At 42.5% G+C, this 15,957-nt stretch overlaps 1 protein-coding gene across 1 annotated transcript in view; it reads left to right on the top strand.

Moving 5' to 3' along the window:
• Positions 1 to 12,204, top strand: part of polk (polymerase (DNA directed) kappa) — a 74,155-nt gene extending 61,951 nt beyond the window's left edge. The window contains exons 10-15 of the mRNA XM_067982698.1: positions 131 to 163; positions 3,259 to 3,355; positions 3,553 to 3,724; positions 4,982 to 5,995; positions 9,155 to 9,206; positions 11,631 to 12,204. Of these exons, the coding sequence (XP_067838799.1) occupies positions 131 to 163; positions 3,259 to 3,355; positions 3,553 to 3,724; positions 4,982 to 5,995; positions 9,155 to 9,206; positions 11,631 to 11,715 (1,453 nt within the window). The 3' untranslated portion in view covers positions 11,716 to 12,204. The remainder of the gene's footprint in view (positions 1 to 130; positions 164 to 3,258; positions 3,356 to 3,552; positions 3,725 to 4,981; positions 5,996 to 9,154; positions 9,207 to 11,630) is intronic.
• Positions 12,205 to 15,957: the final 3,753 nt, after the last annotated feature.

Genomic DNA, 15,957 nt, shown 5'->3' with positions numbered 1-15,957 from the left:
TGCGCACCAGTGCAAAAATATCTCCAATTGAATAGATAGTTCAAGCTTTTTTTTTAATAACTCCAAATGTTGACTTTTCACATTTAGACAAAATAAGATTGTTAACAATGCCTTCCCTGGTTTGTTATAGAGATGGTGATCGGAAGAGTATGAGCACCGAAAGGTGAGTCCTTCACAGTACTTCACAGCTGTCTTGCATATCTGTGTTGCTCACAATGGCTCCTGTTGCTGGACACCCTAGTCTCTGCCAAAACCTGTTACATGAAAACCTGGATTACAACTACATGCATTTATATAGTGGTTAAGGCACTTCATAGAGAAGAAACAGATGCTGAGCAATAGTACATGTAAGGAGTGGTAACCAAAACCTTGGTTGGAGATTGGTTGTGAGGAGGCTTTTAAAGGCAGGGAGAGAAGTAGCAAGGCAGAGGATTTAGGAAGGGAATTCCAAAATGTAGGGCTGAGATGGCAAAAGGCTTTGCTACCAATGGTGGAGCAGAGGGAGGGGAATGTCATCACTAGCTGGGGCATAGGGCTTGAAGATATTGAGGAAGTTGGGTGAAATGAGGCCACGTAGGAATTTGTGAATGAAGATGAAGATTTTGAATTCAGTGCATTGGGGGACAAAGAGCCAATGGAAGTGGACAAGGAACTGGTTGATGGGTGGACAGGTCAGTACAGGTTAGGATGTGGGCGGCCGAATTTTGGGTGAGTTGGAGCTTGGGAGACTAGCAAAGAAGGGTCTTGAAGAAATTGAGTTTGGAGGTAACTTAAGCAGAGTTTCAGTGGAAGTGGAGGTGAGGTAAGGTTGGAAGTGGGCAGCATTGAAGAGGTGCAATTAAGTGGTCTTGGCATTGGTTATGACTTGAAGTTTGAAGCTCAACAGAGGAATGAAGATGACACTTGAGTTGCATACGCTTATTCAGCTGGGGCAGAGCACAGAGTTGCGAGCAAGGATGCAAAGATTTTGGTAGGAGCTGAATGAGATGGCTTAGGTTTTGCCCATGTTTGGTTGGAGAAAGTTTTGGATTTTCCAGAATTTGATGTTGGTTAAGTAGCCAGACACCACAGTGATCGTGGTGGATAGGTAGAGTTGGGTGTTCTTAGCATATATGTGGATAATGTTGAGGGGCAACATGTAAAGGAAGAAAAGAAGGACCCAGGGATGACCCCCAGGTGACCATGGCGGGGGTGGGCGGCAGGAGGAAAAGCCAATGCTAGAGATGTGCTGGTCATTTTGTAGCAGTGAACCAAATGAGGCTGTGCTACAGAAGTGGACTTTGGAGAATAGGTGATGAAAAGACGGTGGAGTGGTCGAATGTCATGGAGACATTGAGGAGACAGAGGAATGATTAATCACAATAAAAAAAGGATGTTTTAGTTAACTTTGACCAGGGTGGCCTCAGTGTTGGACAGAAGGATTTGAACAAACTTGTAGCAGAGATGAACATGGAACTGTGTGGTGAAAATTCAGGCAAGGATCTTCAAGAAGAAAGCAAGTTGGTTGTTGTAGAAGATGGAGGATCAGAGGTTTTTTGAGGAGGTGTTTATGAAGGCAGAGTTGAAGGGAAGAAGAACAGTCCCTGTCCAAAGGGCACCATTAATGATGTCTGTGAGCATTGAAACAGGAAAGGTAGTTACGTGCTCAGAAGTTGTATCGGGAGATGATCGTGGGAGCAAGAGATAACATGCAAGTGATGAGACTAATAAAGACTGGGGAGGAATTGGAAAAAAAACTGCAAAGTGGGCTGGGGAAAGGGAAAGACTGGATTAAGTAATTGATGATGATTAAACCTTCTATGAATCATTGGACTGGACATATATAACATCAAGACCGTTAGCATATTGCAAGCTGTCCTGGTTAGGTTTTGTACCACGTTGAAGACAGATGTAGGCCAAATAGCTGATGAAACTTTCTTAGGCTTGTGATGACAACTGCTGAAACCATGCTCATGTATATGCAATGTTCAGTGCCTGTCTTGGGCTGTAGAGAGTCAAGAAGTTGGTACTTAAGATTGCTACCATCAACTGGTGAAACCACTATTTGATGGGGTATGGTGTTGTGTTGTGGTCAGGAGAACTGTAGCAATGGTCAGAATAATTTTATGGTGAGTCATGTTACTCACAATGCCACTCGGGAAGAGATCCTGGTTCTGGCTGCACGCCTAGAACCGGATGAAACTCGTGGAGCGGGGGCGGTGGTGAAGAAGTGGGATTTCTTTGATGTTGAATTGGCTCCAAGATAACATGGTTGGCAATGGAAGATTGGATTAGAGTTGTTCCTCTTTGGCAGACTCAGTAATCTGATACTGCAGGACTCGAGGGGCTGTTGATGATTGACCAGTTGATTGAACCTAGAAGAGTGCGCTTATAACTGGGAGTCTTCCAAGGTGGCTCCGGATAACCATGTGAGCCAGTGCCGTAATGGATTAGGGTAGCAATAGTTGATCAAGCAAGAGGAAGGCTACCAGTTCTCCATACTGTTTAAACTGCAGCAATAAACTTGAAGGTCCCTAAGCCTTGGCTCATGCCATTCTGCCTATGTTCTCTGAACTTAGGTAAGTGAGGTGTGCGCACTCCATATCAGGCAAATGGAAACTCTACTCCTGTAAATGTCTTCCTAGTTTGGTTTGGAAACTGTGAAGTATACTGATGGATTTCTGCACATGTCTGACACCTGGCTGACCCCAAAAAATATCCCTGGGGTATGAATAGAACAGAATTGGTAGTGAATGTGCGAGGAATTTGGAGTTGGTTAAAATTCAAAGTATTTTGACGTAATAATTTAAATGCAAAATATTTTGAATAAATATTTAGGCACTACAATTTAATTATATGTTGCAATTATTAAGCTAGTATAACTTGTTTTTATTAAAAGTAACTTAAATTGTATGCTCTTCCTCCTCCTAGCAATCTTACACTGTTGAAATAAAGACATTTCTGAGTGACACTGCCAATTTAATCTTTAATTGTGTGGAGTTCTCAGCTATGGATTTGCTCCCACTGGGAACTTGGTTGACATTGTTCAAACTATTTCACTTATCTCCTCTGACAGCTTTAGGATCCTACATCCAATTAGTCTGAACTTGATATGAACTCAGGATCCAGAGGTGAAAAGATGATGCTGTAGTGAACTGTGCCATCTAGTTCCCCCAAGTCCCCAAACAAAAGGCATCCAGTGTTATCAAACTATCTCCACAATGTACATTCTGACTTTAGAAACTGTGTATGATGCAGTATTTATTTTTGGATTTTTAGGACATTCAGTGAAATCAGTAAAGCAGCGGAGCAGTACAGCTTATGCCGTGATCTTTGTCATGATCTTGTGGAAGATCTCCACAAGGAAGGACTAAGGGTACAGCTTTGTCCTTTTTGTAGTTTTCTCTCTTTCTACTGACCAAAGTGTATTTGAATTTTTTTCATGTTAAAAAAAATTGTTTAAAAAGGATATAATGTAATTCATGAAAATAATGATACATAATGCCTGTGTTAATTATGGGAAGGAGTTTCAAGGAATATTCAGTTTGTAAAAGTGTCCTTTTAAATTCTTAGGGAAAAACAGTTACTCTAAAATTGAAGAATGTAAACTTTGAAGTGAAGACAAGGGCCCGCACAGTTCCATCAGCAGTTTCCAAAGAAGAGGAGATTTTTGCTGTTGCATCCGAGTTACTAAAGACTGAGATTGACAGCATGCATCCACGGCCACTGAGACTGAGACTTATGGGTAATGCACAGTAGGAATTTGTGAATAATGATGCACAGTAATAAATTAATATTTGTTTAGTTCTATAATTACATATCATTAATCCTGTCAAGACTGACCTTTTTGTCCACTTTCAAGACATGACAAAAGTAGTCTGCAAGCAGTACAAAGCCCATTGCCTTTCATATTGGGTACCATACATTTGCATGCATAAGTTGCTCCCCTATAATTAGAGGGTATAAAAATATGCAGGAAGTTGTAAATGGGGAAAACCAAATGAAAACAACCTGTATGTAAATTCTATAGGGTGCACAGTTTTGCTACATAAAAAGTCAAAGGGCCACAGTACTGAAAATGCTGCCAATCTGAAACAAATACAGAAAATATTGAGAATATAAAGCAGGTCAGTCAACATCTGCAAAGAGAAGACACATTGGGTTCAACTCTTCATCAGAACTCAAAGACCACAGCCAGAACAAGAAAGGAAAGGATAATAATGATGATGAGCAGGACAAAAGAAACAGACCCTGCCATTTACCCAGTTCTGTTTTGCCAGTTGTAAAAGCAGCAAAGGCCACAGCTGGAAATCTGTGTCTCTCCGATAAATGAATTCATGAAAAAGCAAGAATGTTTGCTCTATATTTAAGTACACATGCCAAATTACATAGAATGTGATCTGGATGGTAGTTCCTGTGAAGGATGGAAGGAATATCAGAACTCCTTTGAATTTTTCTCTGTAGAAAACAATGAGGGTTCTCTATGACTTAACAAACACAATTGAAAAGTAACAATAATCCAGTTTTTAATTTAAAAAAAAAACTTATTTGGCAAGTTTTGTATTATTTCACCTTTTTTTAGGTCTTCCGATGCTATGAGTCATTTACTGGTTGAGAGGGTGAGCGGCAGCCTTACTCTTGAAGCCTCGGCTTCAGAGTGGTTTGATTTGGCTCCTTCACTGTTTTGTTTCCCCCTGTTTGGAAGTGGTTGGTCTCTACTTGGAGGCTCCCAGACATCTTGGCTTGGAGCTAGAACAAACGGTGAACCCAATATGCTGCGCCATCACATTGCCAGTTGATATTTCATCAAACCGTATTCTATTTTATATACTTTTTAAGCAATACATATGACACTTGTGAGCCTTTCATGTGCACCTATAGGATATTTTATCATTAGAATGTTTCTCTTTTTTGATACTCATGGTAACCATTTAAATTTAGTGAACTACTGTTGTACAATTAACTCAGGTTATTACTCCTCCCTTGTGTTTCTCCTGTACAGGTGTGCAGGTATCTGGCTTTGTCCATCAAGAGGAGAAAAAATCTCACCAGAAAAGCATTAGCAAATTTTTCCATACTGGAAAATCTGAAAGCACCACATGTACCCTTGAGTCTGACACCGTAGATTTCAAGAACCAAGCAGAACTTCCAGAAACATCCAAAAGGGAAAGTTTCTTCAATAAAAAGCGGCAACAAAACACTCAGCGGTCCTTTTTCGACCAGGTTCTTGCAAACAAGCAACAAGAAAAGTGCAAACCTGCCGTAACTATCCCAGCAGGCACTGTGGATGAAATGCAGCCCAAGGGCAGTGGCCTGACCCCAGAATTAAAGGTCACCAGTAATTATCCAATGTGCTTCAAAAGACAGAGCATACCAATGTTAGAGGAATTTAACAAGCAAATTGATGAGTGCTTATGTGTAACCACGTCTCTTCAAGTTACAGAGATAGTAGGTGCACCAAATATTTCAAAACCAAGTTACATAAACATGAAGGGAACATCTGTTTCGGACAATGATTTGAACAATAAAAAAATAATAAATCTAAAGAATGATCAGTTAAATAATGAACAGAAGGGAATGAGATATAAGGATAGAAATAGGCTGGAAGAGGAATCTTCAGACCACAACAGTTTATTGTGCACTAAAGTATCTGGTAAATCTATTAATACAACACAGGAAATGGAGCGATTTGATCAACAAAAATCTAGTGCTAGCATGTTAGATCAGCCCTCATACACACAACTTAACCAGTTAATACAGAGAACTCATTGTGTGCAACAACAGTCAAACCAGGTAATGAGACATACCAGATCATCACAGGAATGGCGCTCTGCCCAGCTAGAAGAACCGACTGGCCTGGTTTGTCCAATTTGCAACATTAAGCAAGAAACAACTGATCTGTCATTGTTCAACAGGCATGTTGACATCTGTCTAAATCAAGGGGTCATACAAGAGCTTACTGAAAAACCAGCACAGTCAGTTACCACAGACTGCATTTCAAATGGAAAGAATATAGGTGAGCAATCAGATTTCCAAGAAACCAGTTTTAGTAATGCTTGTTAATTTAGGGCGGGTTCAGAGGAAATGTTTTTTTTCTCTCTTCTTCTGAAGGCGCCAACTCATGCTGGGATGCGGTGGCATCCAATAATGTAAGTGGGCCATGGAGGGGAGGAGAAATGTCTTCATTCAGAGGGTGGTGAACCTGTGGAATTCTCTACCACAGAAGGCAATGGAGGCCAAGTCATTAGAGGTATTCAAGAAGGAGATAGATATATTTCTAAATGCTAAAGGGATCAAGGGATATGGGGAAAAAGCGGGAACAGGGTACTGAGTTAGACGATCAGCCATGATCATTTTGAATGGCGGAGCAGGTCCGAAGGGCCGTATGGCCTTCTCTTGCTCCTATTTTCTTTGTTTCTATGTTTCTATGTAAAAATTGGTGGCAAAACAGAGCTGTAGCTTATAGATTTGCATGCAATTCCCAACATGATATGTTCTTGGTTCTGAGTTTGCTGTCAGAGTGAGCTACTAAGTGAGATAGTTGCCTTGAGGGAGGAAAAATGGTATGACCAGTCTATTGGTTTATTCTTTAACATTTCCTAGAGGCACCATAAACATCCTGGGAGCAGGTTGTCTGCTCCCTCCCTAGGGTGTTGGCTGATGCCCTTTTTTTGTGACGGTTGGGATGATTTTAAAATGTGCAGTGAGGGTGGGGGGAAGATGTGATATCTGAGTTTGTCCAGTGCCTCAGAGGGGGTACAATTGACATGTTACCTAAATTATACCTTTTTGCCTCTAATCTCCGACGTAATATTGAAAACAGAGAGAATGTCAGTAACAGTAAAGAAATGAAGCTGGTGACAAACTATCTGAAGAGGCTGAGAAAATGGTGGGAAAGTGTTTTCGCAGATCAGGGAAGTTTGTAAAAATGGCAGTGCAGTAATAATGAGGCATTTCAAATACCCATTGATATGCTTGTTCCTAAAACTTCTTGTGTTCTGTGGTGTTAAGATAGTACAGAGCTCCATAATAAGAGCGGCTTCTCAAAACTTTCTCCTGCACTCCAGAATGGAAGGCATTTGCAAAGCAGTTTGAGCAGGAGGTGGTCAAGAAAGTTAACATTTCTGGATGCCGTCTAAAAATTCTGTAATTTTTAAAAAAATGAGTGCAAGAATCCAAAGCAGGATGCTCAGGACTGCCACCAAATTTACTGCAAGAAGTGTTGTTTATCCTACTCCTTTACAATAAAAACTGAATTATGGAATTCTAAGTGCTGCAATGCCCTTAGTGCGCTAATGCACACTACCCTTTCACCTCTAGGCCTAGGTTACAACCCAGTATGCATTGATGGGATGAAAACAGCTTCTCTCTACTGTACCAGACATTCACACTGTAAGGGTCCTCTATGAAATGAGTTGGAGCAGATTAATTGTTCCCATGGATGTGGGCATTTATGAAAAAAAACTACATGATTCAGCACACATCTGTACTAACCTGGAAATTTCAGTCAGAGAGACCGTAAGGATAGCTAGTGTGAGAAATTTACAATATTGTAGTGAAGATTGCTGTTGCATTGAGTTGAATTGAAACTACAGCACAGAAATGGACCATTCGGCCCAACTGGTCTACGCTGGCGTTTATGCTCCTCCCTCCCTACGTCATCTTACCCTATCAGCATACCCTTCTTTTCCTTTCTTCCTCATGTGCTTATCTAGCTTACCCTTAAATGCATCTATTCTATTTGCCTCAACTACTCCTTGTGGTAGTATGTTCCACATCCTTACCACTCTTTGGGTAAATAAGTTTCTCCTGAATTCCCTATTGGATTCATTAGCGACTATTTTATATTTATGACCTCTAGCTTTGGACTCCCCCACAAGTGGAAACATTTTCTCTACGTCTACCCTATCAAATGTTTTCATTATCTTAAAGATCACTATCAGGTCACCACTCAGCCTTCTCTTTTCTAGAGAAAAGAGGCCAAGCCTGTTCAGCCTTTCCTGATAAATATATTCTCTCAGTTCTGGTATCATCCTTGTGAATCTTTTTTGCACCTCCTCCAATGCCTCTATAATCCTTTATATTATATGGAGACCAGAACTGTGCGTAGTACTCCTAGTGTGTTCTAACCAAAGTTCTACACAAGTTTAACATAACTTCTCTGCTTTTCAGTTCTCTCCTTCTAGAAATGAATCCCAGTGCTTGGATTGCCTTTTTTTATGGCCTTATTAACCTGCGTCGCTACGTTTAGTGATTTGTGAATCTGTACCTCTTGATCCCTTCGCTTTTCTATCCCATTTAGACGCTTATTATCCATGCAGTATGTGGCCTCCTTATTCTTCCTACCAAAATGCACCACCTCACAATTATCTATATTGAAATTCATTTGCCAATTACATGCCCATTCTGCAAGTTTATCAATGTCCTCTTGCATTTTGACGCATTCTTCCTTTGTATTGACTACGCCCCCCAATTTGGTGTCGTCCGCAAACTTTGAAATTGACTTCCAATTCCCGAGGGTCTAGTGGCTTAGTGGTTATGGTACTGGCAACCCAGAGCTCATGAGTTCAAATCCCACCACGATAAGTTGTGCGACTGAATTCAATGAATCCGGTTGTAAAACTGAATTCAATAAATCTGGTAATTTGTGGGCTGGCACCAGAAAATCACCATGAAATCTGCTGGATTGTTGTAAAAATCTAACTGGTTCACTTATGTCCTTTAGACAAAGGAAAGGAACTTACCACCCTTAGCTGGTCTGGCCTCCACGTGGAACGCCAGTTCCACACTGACTCTTAATGCTGTCAGCGATAGGCAATAAATCTTGCCTTTTCAGTATTGCCCAAATCCCAAGAACAAATGAAAGAAAGATGTAATAGCTTGAAAAACACCATTGATTGATTTTTTTTTCTTTTTGTTGGATGGAACACAAGGCGTTTCTTTGCTAGTACTGGCTCATAAAATGGCAAAGTATTCCATTCCCTGCACTGACATCCTTCAGCCAGATGAGCACAAAAATTCCACCCCCACCCCCACCCCCATCCCCCAAAAAATCAATATCAATTCTTGTAAAAATAATTTTTAGTGCAGTATTTGAATAGTATGTTAATTAATTCTTATGAACTGATTAATCTGTGTGGGGGAAAAGGGATAATGTGTTTTTTTTGTTTGATAGGTCTATCGGAATTTGGGAAACAGTCTTCAAATTCCATTGTTCGAACAAAAAGGTGAGATAATCTAGGCATCTGTCTTTACTGATTATACCATTGTGTTAAAAATTTATACATTTTAGTCATATTTACTGAAGGGTAGAATCAGCAGAGTCTGTATTAATGCAACCCTGTGGCTTTGTTTTCAAATATTTTTGGCAGTGGGCTATGTGTATTTTCTGTAGTTTTTAATCCATGGAAAAGATATGTGTTCTTTGCTAGTTTTTCACTACTTCCCTATGGGTCTTGTTATTTTTGGAATAGCGTAAGTACTGTTTAAGACAAATATTGTAATGAGTTACTTGCTTCATTTTCTGCTTCTGTATGATTATCTCAAGAGCTTGAGATATACGGTGGGACAAAGTGATATTTACCATCTTTTGGAATGGATAAGAGAATTTAGTAGGAAGCCCATGTCGTGTCTGAGGAAAGTATTGTTAGTTGCAAGTTTCAGTCATGAGAGATGTGAGTATTCTTATGCAAACAGCCTTTTTGCTATGAACATAAGTTCAGAGTGTTGGGAGGAAGTCTGAAATGTGACATGTGGGTCTCAGTTGGCAACAGCACCAGAGGTGAACTCGCCCGATTTGCAAAGGCTGGCGGCTGGAAAAACCTGTTTTTTAACAAATCTAGAAAGTTTACCTTTGGTGTTCCCGCTGATTAAGCGAGACCCATGCGTCACAAGTCGGTGGCACTAGCACAATATGAAACTTTTTTTTTTTCTCCAGCTCTCTGATCACTGGGTGGTGTGCAAGAGTGTCCCTGGGGTTAACTCTCCCTGTCAGTAAACATCTGATTTCATGTTTTAGGTCTACCTGAACATGGGCAAGTTTAGAAATTTGCTGTACAAGTAATTGTAGACACAGGCTGTTGCCAATTCATGCATTATGTGACAAAGTCCAAACTTGGGTGTTTTCTTTCCTCCAATTCTATCCTACACCAATCCCTGGCCAGTGGGTAGACAATCAGTTCTTATTCCTCTTCTAGCACTACCTTCAAACTAGCAGCTAAGAAGAAAACAAGAGGTGATTTACCTTCTTTTATTCCCCTCTTGTCTTTCCCTAGCTGAATTCACCATGTAAGAAACTGCATAAGTAAACTTTGCACTAGATTTGGTTCATCTGATCATATTATGCATTTTATTCAAAATGTATTCTAAAGATCAGTTATGTGCAATTGTGCAAGTACAGAAGACAGAGGGTGGTTGTAGAGGGTTGTTTTTCAAACTGGATGCCTGTGTCCAGCGGTGTGCCTCAGGGATCGGTGCTGGGTCCGCTGTTATTTGTTATTTATATTAATGATTTGGATGAGAATTTAGGAGGCATGGTTAGTAAGTTTGCAGATGACACCAAGATTGGTGGCATTGTGGACAGTGAAGAAGGTTATCTGGGATTGCAACGGGATCTTGATCAATTGGGCCAGTGGGCCGATGAATGGCAGATGGAGTTTAATTTAGATAAATGTGAGGTGATGCATTTTGGTAGATCGAATCGGGCCAGGACCTACTCCGTTAATGGTAGGGCGTTGGGGAGAGTTATAGAACAAAGAGATCTAGGAGTACAGATTCATAGCTCCTTGAAAGTGGAGTCACAGGTGGATAGGGTGGTGAAGAAGGCATTCGGCATGCTTGGTTTCATTGGTCAGAACATTGAATGCAGGAGTTGGGATGTCTTGTTGAAGTTGTACAGGGCATTGGTGAGGCCACACTTGGAGTACTGTGTACAGTTCTGGTCACCCTATTATAGAAAGGATATTATTAAACTAGAAAGAGTGCAGAAAAGATTTACTAGGATGCTACCGGGACTTGATGGTTTGACTTACAGGGAGAGGTTAGACAGACTGGGACTTTTTTCCCTGGAGAGTAGGAGGTTAAGGGGTGATCTTATAGAAGTCTATAAAATAATGAGGGGCATAGATAAGGTCGATAGTCAAAATCTTTTCCCAAAGGTAGGGGAGTCTATAACGAGGGGGCATAGATTGAAGGTGAGAGGGGAGAGATACAAAAGGGTCCAGAGGGGCAATTTTTTCACTCGAAGGGTGGTGAGTGTCTGGAACGAGCTGCCAGAGGCAGTAGTAGAGGCGGGTACAATTTTGTCTTTTAAAAAGCATTTGGACAGTTACATGGGTAAGATGGGTATAGAGGGATATGGGCCAAGTGCAGGCAATTGGGACTAGCTTAGTGGTATAAACTGGGCGACATGGACATGTTGGGCCGAAGGGCCTGTTTCCATGTTGTAACTTCTATGATTCTATGATTCTACTGCACTTGACTGTTTGAAAATCAGCAATTTGATCTGAGCACAGTCTTAATGTCACATTCCATTCATCCTTGTATAGAAATTCAAACATAACCTGTGTTTGAGGAGTCATCTGTACTTTACTCTGTGTTTTGTTATTTGTAAATACATTTATTGAATATTTTTGTTTTTACATTGTTTTCAGGACTGGATCCACAGCCCAGCAGCCAGCAACCAAGAAAACGAGATGTAATAGTTCCAATATCACCATTGATAGATTTTTAAAATAAATTAGTTTAATAAAACAAATTGTTGATTTTATATCACATTGAATTTTCAGTGTTATAAAGCAGTACATTTGTTATAAAGCACTTTTTTTTATATATTAAGTATATATGAGTACATTCTACTGAACTGGTGATTTTTCTTTTATCAATTTGTTAAAGAATTGTTTCCATAGATATCTAAGCCACATATTTTAGACATCAAGAGCAAGTTATAACTGTATTACCAGTAATATATAATTACTTTTACAGACTGAATTTAATGAAATGAAGATGGAGGCATGAAGTGTTATTTTTACTAGGAGCAATGCATATTTTTGAAATCAAAAACATAACTGAGGTACTTAGGAAATCATGTAAGATACAAAAAATTGTAAAAGACTTGCTTTATTTTATAGTAATGTATTTTTCAATCCTTTAAGTTTGTGTAGGAGGATTACTATTTGCATATTTATAATCTAGTTATGGAAAGACATACAACTGTACGCATATGTTGTGCTATTTTATATATATATATAAAAAATAAAGTATTTCTATTAATGGAAACAGCACTTCTTGATTGACATGGTGGGATTTGGTTTTGTCCAGTTTCACTAAAATATTGGGCACAACTTTAGCCCCCAAGTCCGGGTGGGTTGGGGGCAATCAAAATTGCGTATTTATGGAGCGGGAACGAATCCCGGCTCCAACCCGTTGAAAAACGCGTACGACCTAGACGCATCTGGGTGCGCGCGCTTCAGGAAGCCGGAAATGCCAGCAGGACGATATTTAAACACACAATCAAGGCACTTAAACTACTTAAACTATTTTATATTTTGTGTATTGAGGCAGCGAAACTATTTTAACCCTGCCTCAACGTGTTTCCCATGGTGTCTGAAAGACGCCGTGGAAACGGAGGCGGGTTGCAGCCGGCAGCCATTTGACCATTTAAATCACTGTTTGACAGATGGGGATAAAAGGTGAATTGTTGCATCAGGGCAATCAGTTCCCTCAGACAAACCTTTGGCTGGGAATTCTTCGTGTTTAGACTCAGATTTCTTTGTTCACACTCAGAATTCTTCTGTTCACACATATTTACCTAGTTTTTGGACCCTCTCAAACTGACATCATCAGGATGGGGTTGCAATGGCTGCAGTACATCTGAGGAGGAGGCAAATCACCATCCGCGCCAAGCATGGCATGCAGTTCCAGCACTTGCAACTCCACAAGACAGAGGTGCGCCACAAGGATCTGCAGAACAGCAGAGAGAGGGGACCAACTGAGGGCCCAACATCGCAGGGGGCACTACCCACGTGAGAGGGTCTACAGACAGAGGCTGAGCTTCCTGAACCTGAAAACGGTGCCTATAAAGGCTCAGAGTGAATTGCCAGACGGTCGCAGACATCTGCACACTCCTTTACACAGAGCTGCTCCCAGCTGGGCCTGGTGGCATCGCATTGCCCGTGGCTGTTAAAGTGATCACTGCCCTCAATTTCTTCGCCTCCGGATCCTTCCAGGGCGCCACCGGTGACATCGCCGGGGTGTCTCAGTCGTCTGCTCACAAGTGTATACGACAGGTCACAGATGGATTGTTTTGCAGGGCGTCCCACTATGCTAACTTCCCCTGCGATATCATCACTCTCTGGCTTCCCACGGGTACAGGGTGCAATTGATTGCACACACGTAGCAATCCGAGGACCTCCACATGAGCCAGGACTGTTCATCAACCGAAAGGGATATCACTCCATCAACGCACAGCTCGTTTGCAACCACTGGAAATTATTTCTTCATGTGTGCGCTGATTCCCTGGCAGCTGCCATGATTCCTTCATTCTGCGAGAATCCAACATCCCGGCCCTCTTCAACACACCAAACAGACTTAAAGGCTGGCTCCTTAGAGTCAAGGGATACCCCCTGCCAACGTGGCTCATGACACCTCTGAGAAACCCCACCAGTGAGGCACAGCAGCGGTACAATGGCAGTCACATCACCACCAGGTCTGTCATTGAACATGCCATAGGACTGCTGAAGATGCGGATTCGGTGCCTGGATCGATCTGGGGGAGCCCTTCAGTACACACCAGCGAGAGTGGGTAGAATTATAGTCATCTGTTGCGTCCTGCACAACATCGCTGAACAGAGAGAGATACCCTCTCATGGGCCCCATGCCCTCATAAAGCAACCACATCTGACCTCAGTATTGAGGAGGAGGAGGACGACGACGATGAGGGCAGACCAGCGGCTCACCTAGCCAGGGAGTCACTCATATTTGATAAATTTGCATAAGGAGATCTGCAAAGTGAAGATAGTCAAGTTCTCAGATCACCTGGAACGAGCACCACCAACACCAGCAACCCACCCCCCGCCACTAACACAAAACATTCCTACAACCACACATACACCCACTGTAAACCTGCCCAATGGGTGGCATCAAGGCTCACTGTTCATGATAAAGCACATGAAAAGGTGCTTCCACCAAAGGGACTCAAGAATGGTCAAGACGTGGCAGTTGTGGTGAGAATTATAACATTTTGCATGGAACAAAAAACAAATATAAATGAAAAACATGACACTGTCAGATGCCCTTGTGCATACCCTTTGTAATCACAAAACCTTAGTCTTTCACTTCCTACTACTACGTGGTGCATCCCCTGTGGCTGAAGCAGAGGTAGTGCCATGTTCATGCCCTGACTGCTGAGGTGCTTTGGACCTACACCCTCTGGGTTTTGGAGCCCGTGAGGGCCCCGTCGAAGACTGCTCCACCTGCACCTGTGTAGGGGCAGACTCGGCTACCTGGAGAGGAGGCAGCATTGCGAGTACTGGTTGATGGGGGTGGCAAAGGGTGAGACTTAGGAGCGCTTTGAGTGGTATCCCCACTTCCATGTTCCCTTTCGCCATCATCCCTCTCCTGGGCCAGGCCCACATCACTCCTACCACCCTGCTGGACAACAGTTTGGAGGACATGTGTGATGCCTTGTAAGGCCACTTCTAATGTCCCTGTCAGCCTGTTTAAGGCGACAGCATGTTGTTCACCTTGAGTCCACATGGCCGTTGTTAGGGCCTGAATGGACTCATTTGTGAGCCGTGCTTGAAGGTCGATGGCTTCTCTCCTTAGCACTCATTCCCACACTTATCTGTGTCCCAATTCCATTAATGCTGGAGATGCACTCCTGCATCCTCTCCGCTGTTGTGAAGACTGTGCGTGGCACCTCCAAGTACCTCGCAAATGTGCTCCTGTCCCTCGATCATTCTCCATTAAAGGTTGGCCCCCGGGGTTCAGCATCTGCTGAGCTGAGCCTGGAGAGGAGAGCGCCCACCGACGCACACTCTCCACAGCTGTCCCTGCCACCAGTGTCTGCTCGTGCTCACTTGTGTGTGGTGACTCATCAGGTGGCAACGCAACTAACTGACTACTAGGATCCACCGAGGTGTGAGTATCTGCGCTGGTGCATGGCTTGCTATGATGTGACGGTGTGCCCTCGGAGGCTGGGAGCTCCTCTGAGGAATCACCCTCTTCTGTCACTTCAGTCGTTGAAGGGCCTGGAAGAGAACAGAAGGCGATATTAAGAATCATCACAGATGTAATGTTATGATGAGCATACTGAGGTGGTCAACATGTCAATCATTAATAACGTCAATTCATGTTGCGTGTGATGGATGTTAAAGTTCTGTCACCAGACATTTGTCGGGTGCCAGTCTCGGCATCCCCGATGGACAGGCACTTAAGGGTGCGGCTGATCTCCAGGGCTGCCTCCTCCGCCTGTGTAAGGACCACTATTTGTTGTGGCCCCCCCCTCCAGTCCTCGTCCTCTCCCTTGCATTCTGCGCTCTCTTCTACAAGGGGAGAAAATACAGACATGTGAGTGAATGAGGGTGAAGTGGTTAGCCGATGAATGCGTTGCTTTGGGTAAGGCTGACCGTTAGAGATGAATCAGAGGGTGAATATCAGACATCACATTGGATCAGGATTGGGGTGAGTGGTGGTGGTGGGTTCACAAATGGGGAAGTGAGGAAGTGCTCAGAAAGTGAAGGTAATTTGATGATGAGCCATAAGTGGGTGTGAGGAGTGATGTAATATAGTAAGCTTCACAAGGCAGAATGTGATGGGGAGGGGGGGGAGGAGTGATGTGCGCCTCGAGTAAGGAATCATTGAATTTTGGCTCCTCTGCTGCTCCACTCTGCTCAATTCCTCCTTTCTCCAATAAAAGCCACTGCATCAATGGTCCTTTAAATACTCCAGCTGACAGCACGTCATGCAGGTGCACAGTCCG

The sequence above is a fragment of the Heptranchias perlo genome, chromosome 4 (genome assembly GCF_035084215.1).
Source record: "Heptranchias perlo isolate sHepPer1 chromosome 4, sHepPer1.hap1, whole genome shotgun sequence".
Taxonomy (NCBI): Eukaryota; Metazoa; Chordata; class Chondrichthyes; order Hexanchiformes; family Hexanchidae; genus Heptranchias; species Heptranchias perlo.
This window is presented reverse-complemented; position numbering and strand designations above follow the sequence as displayed.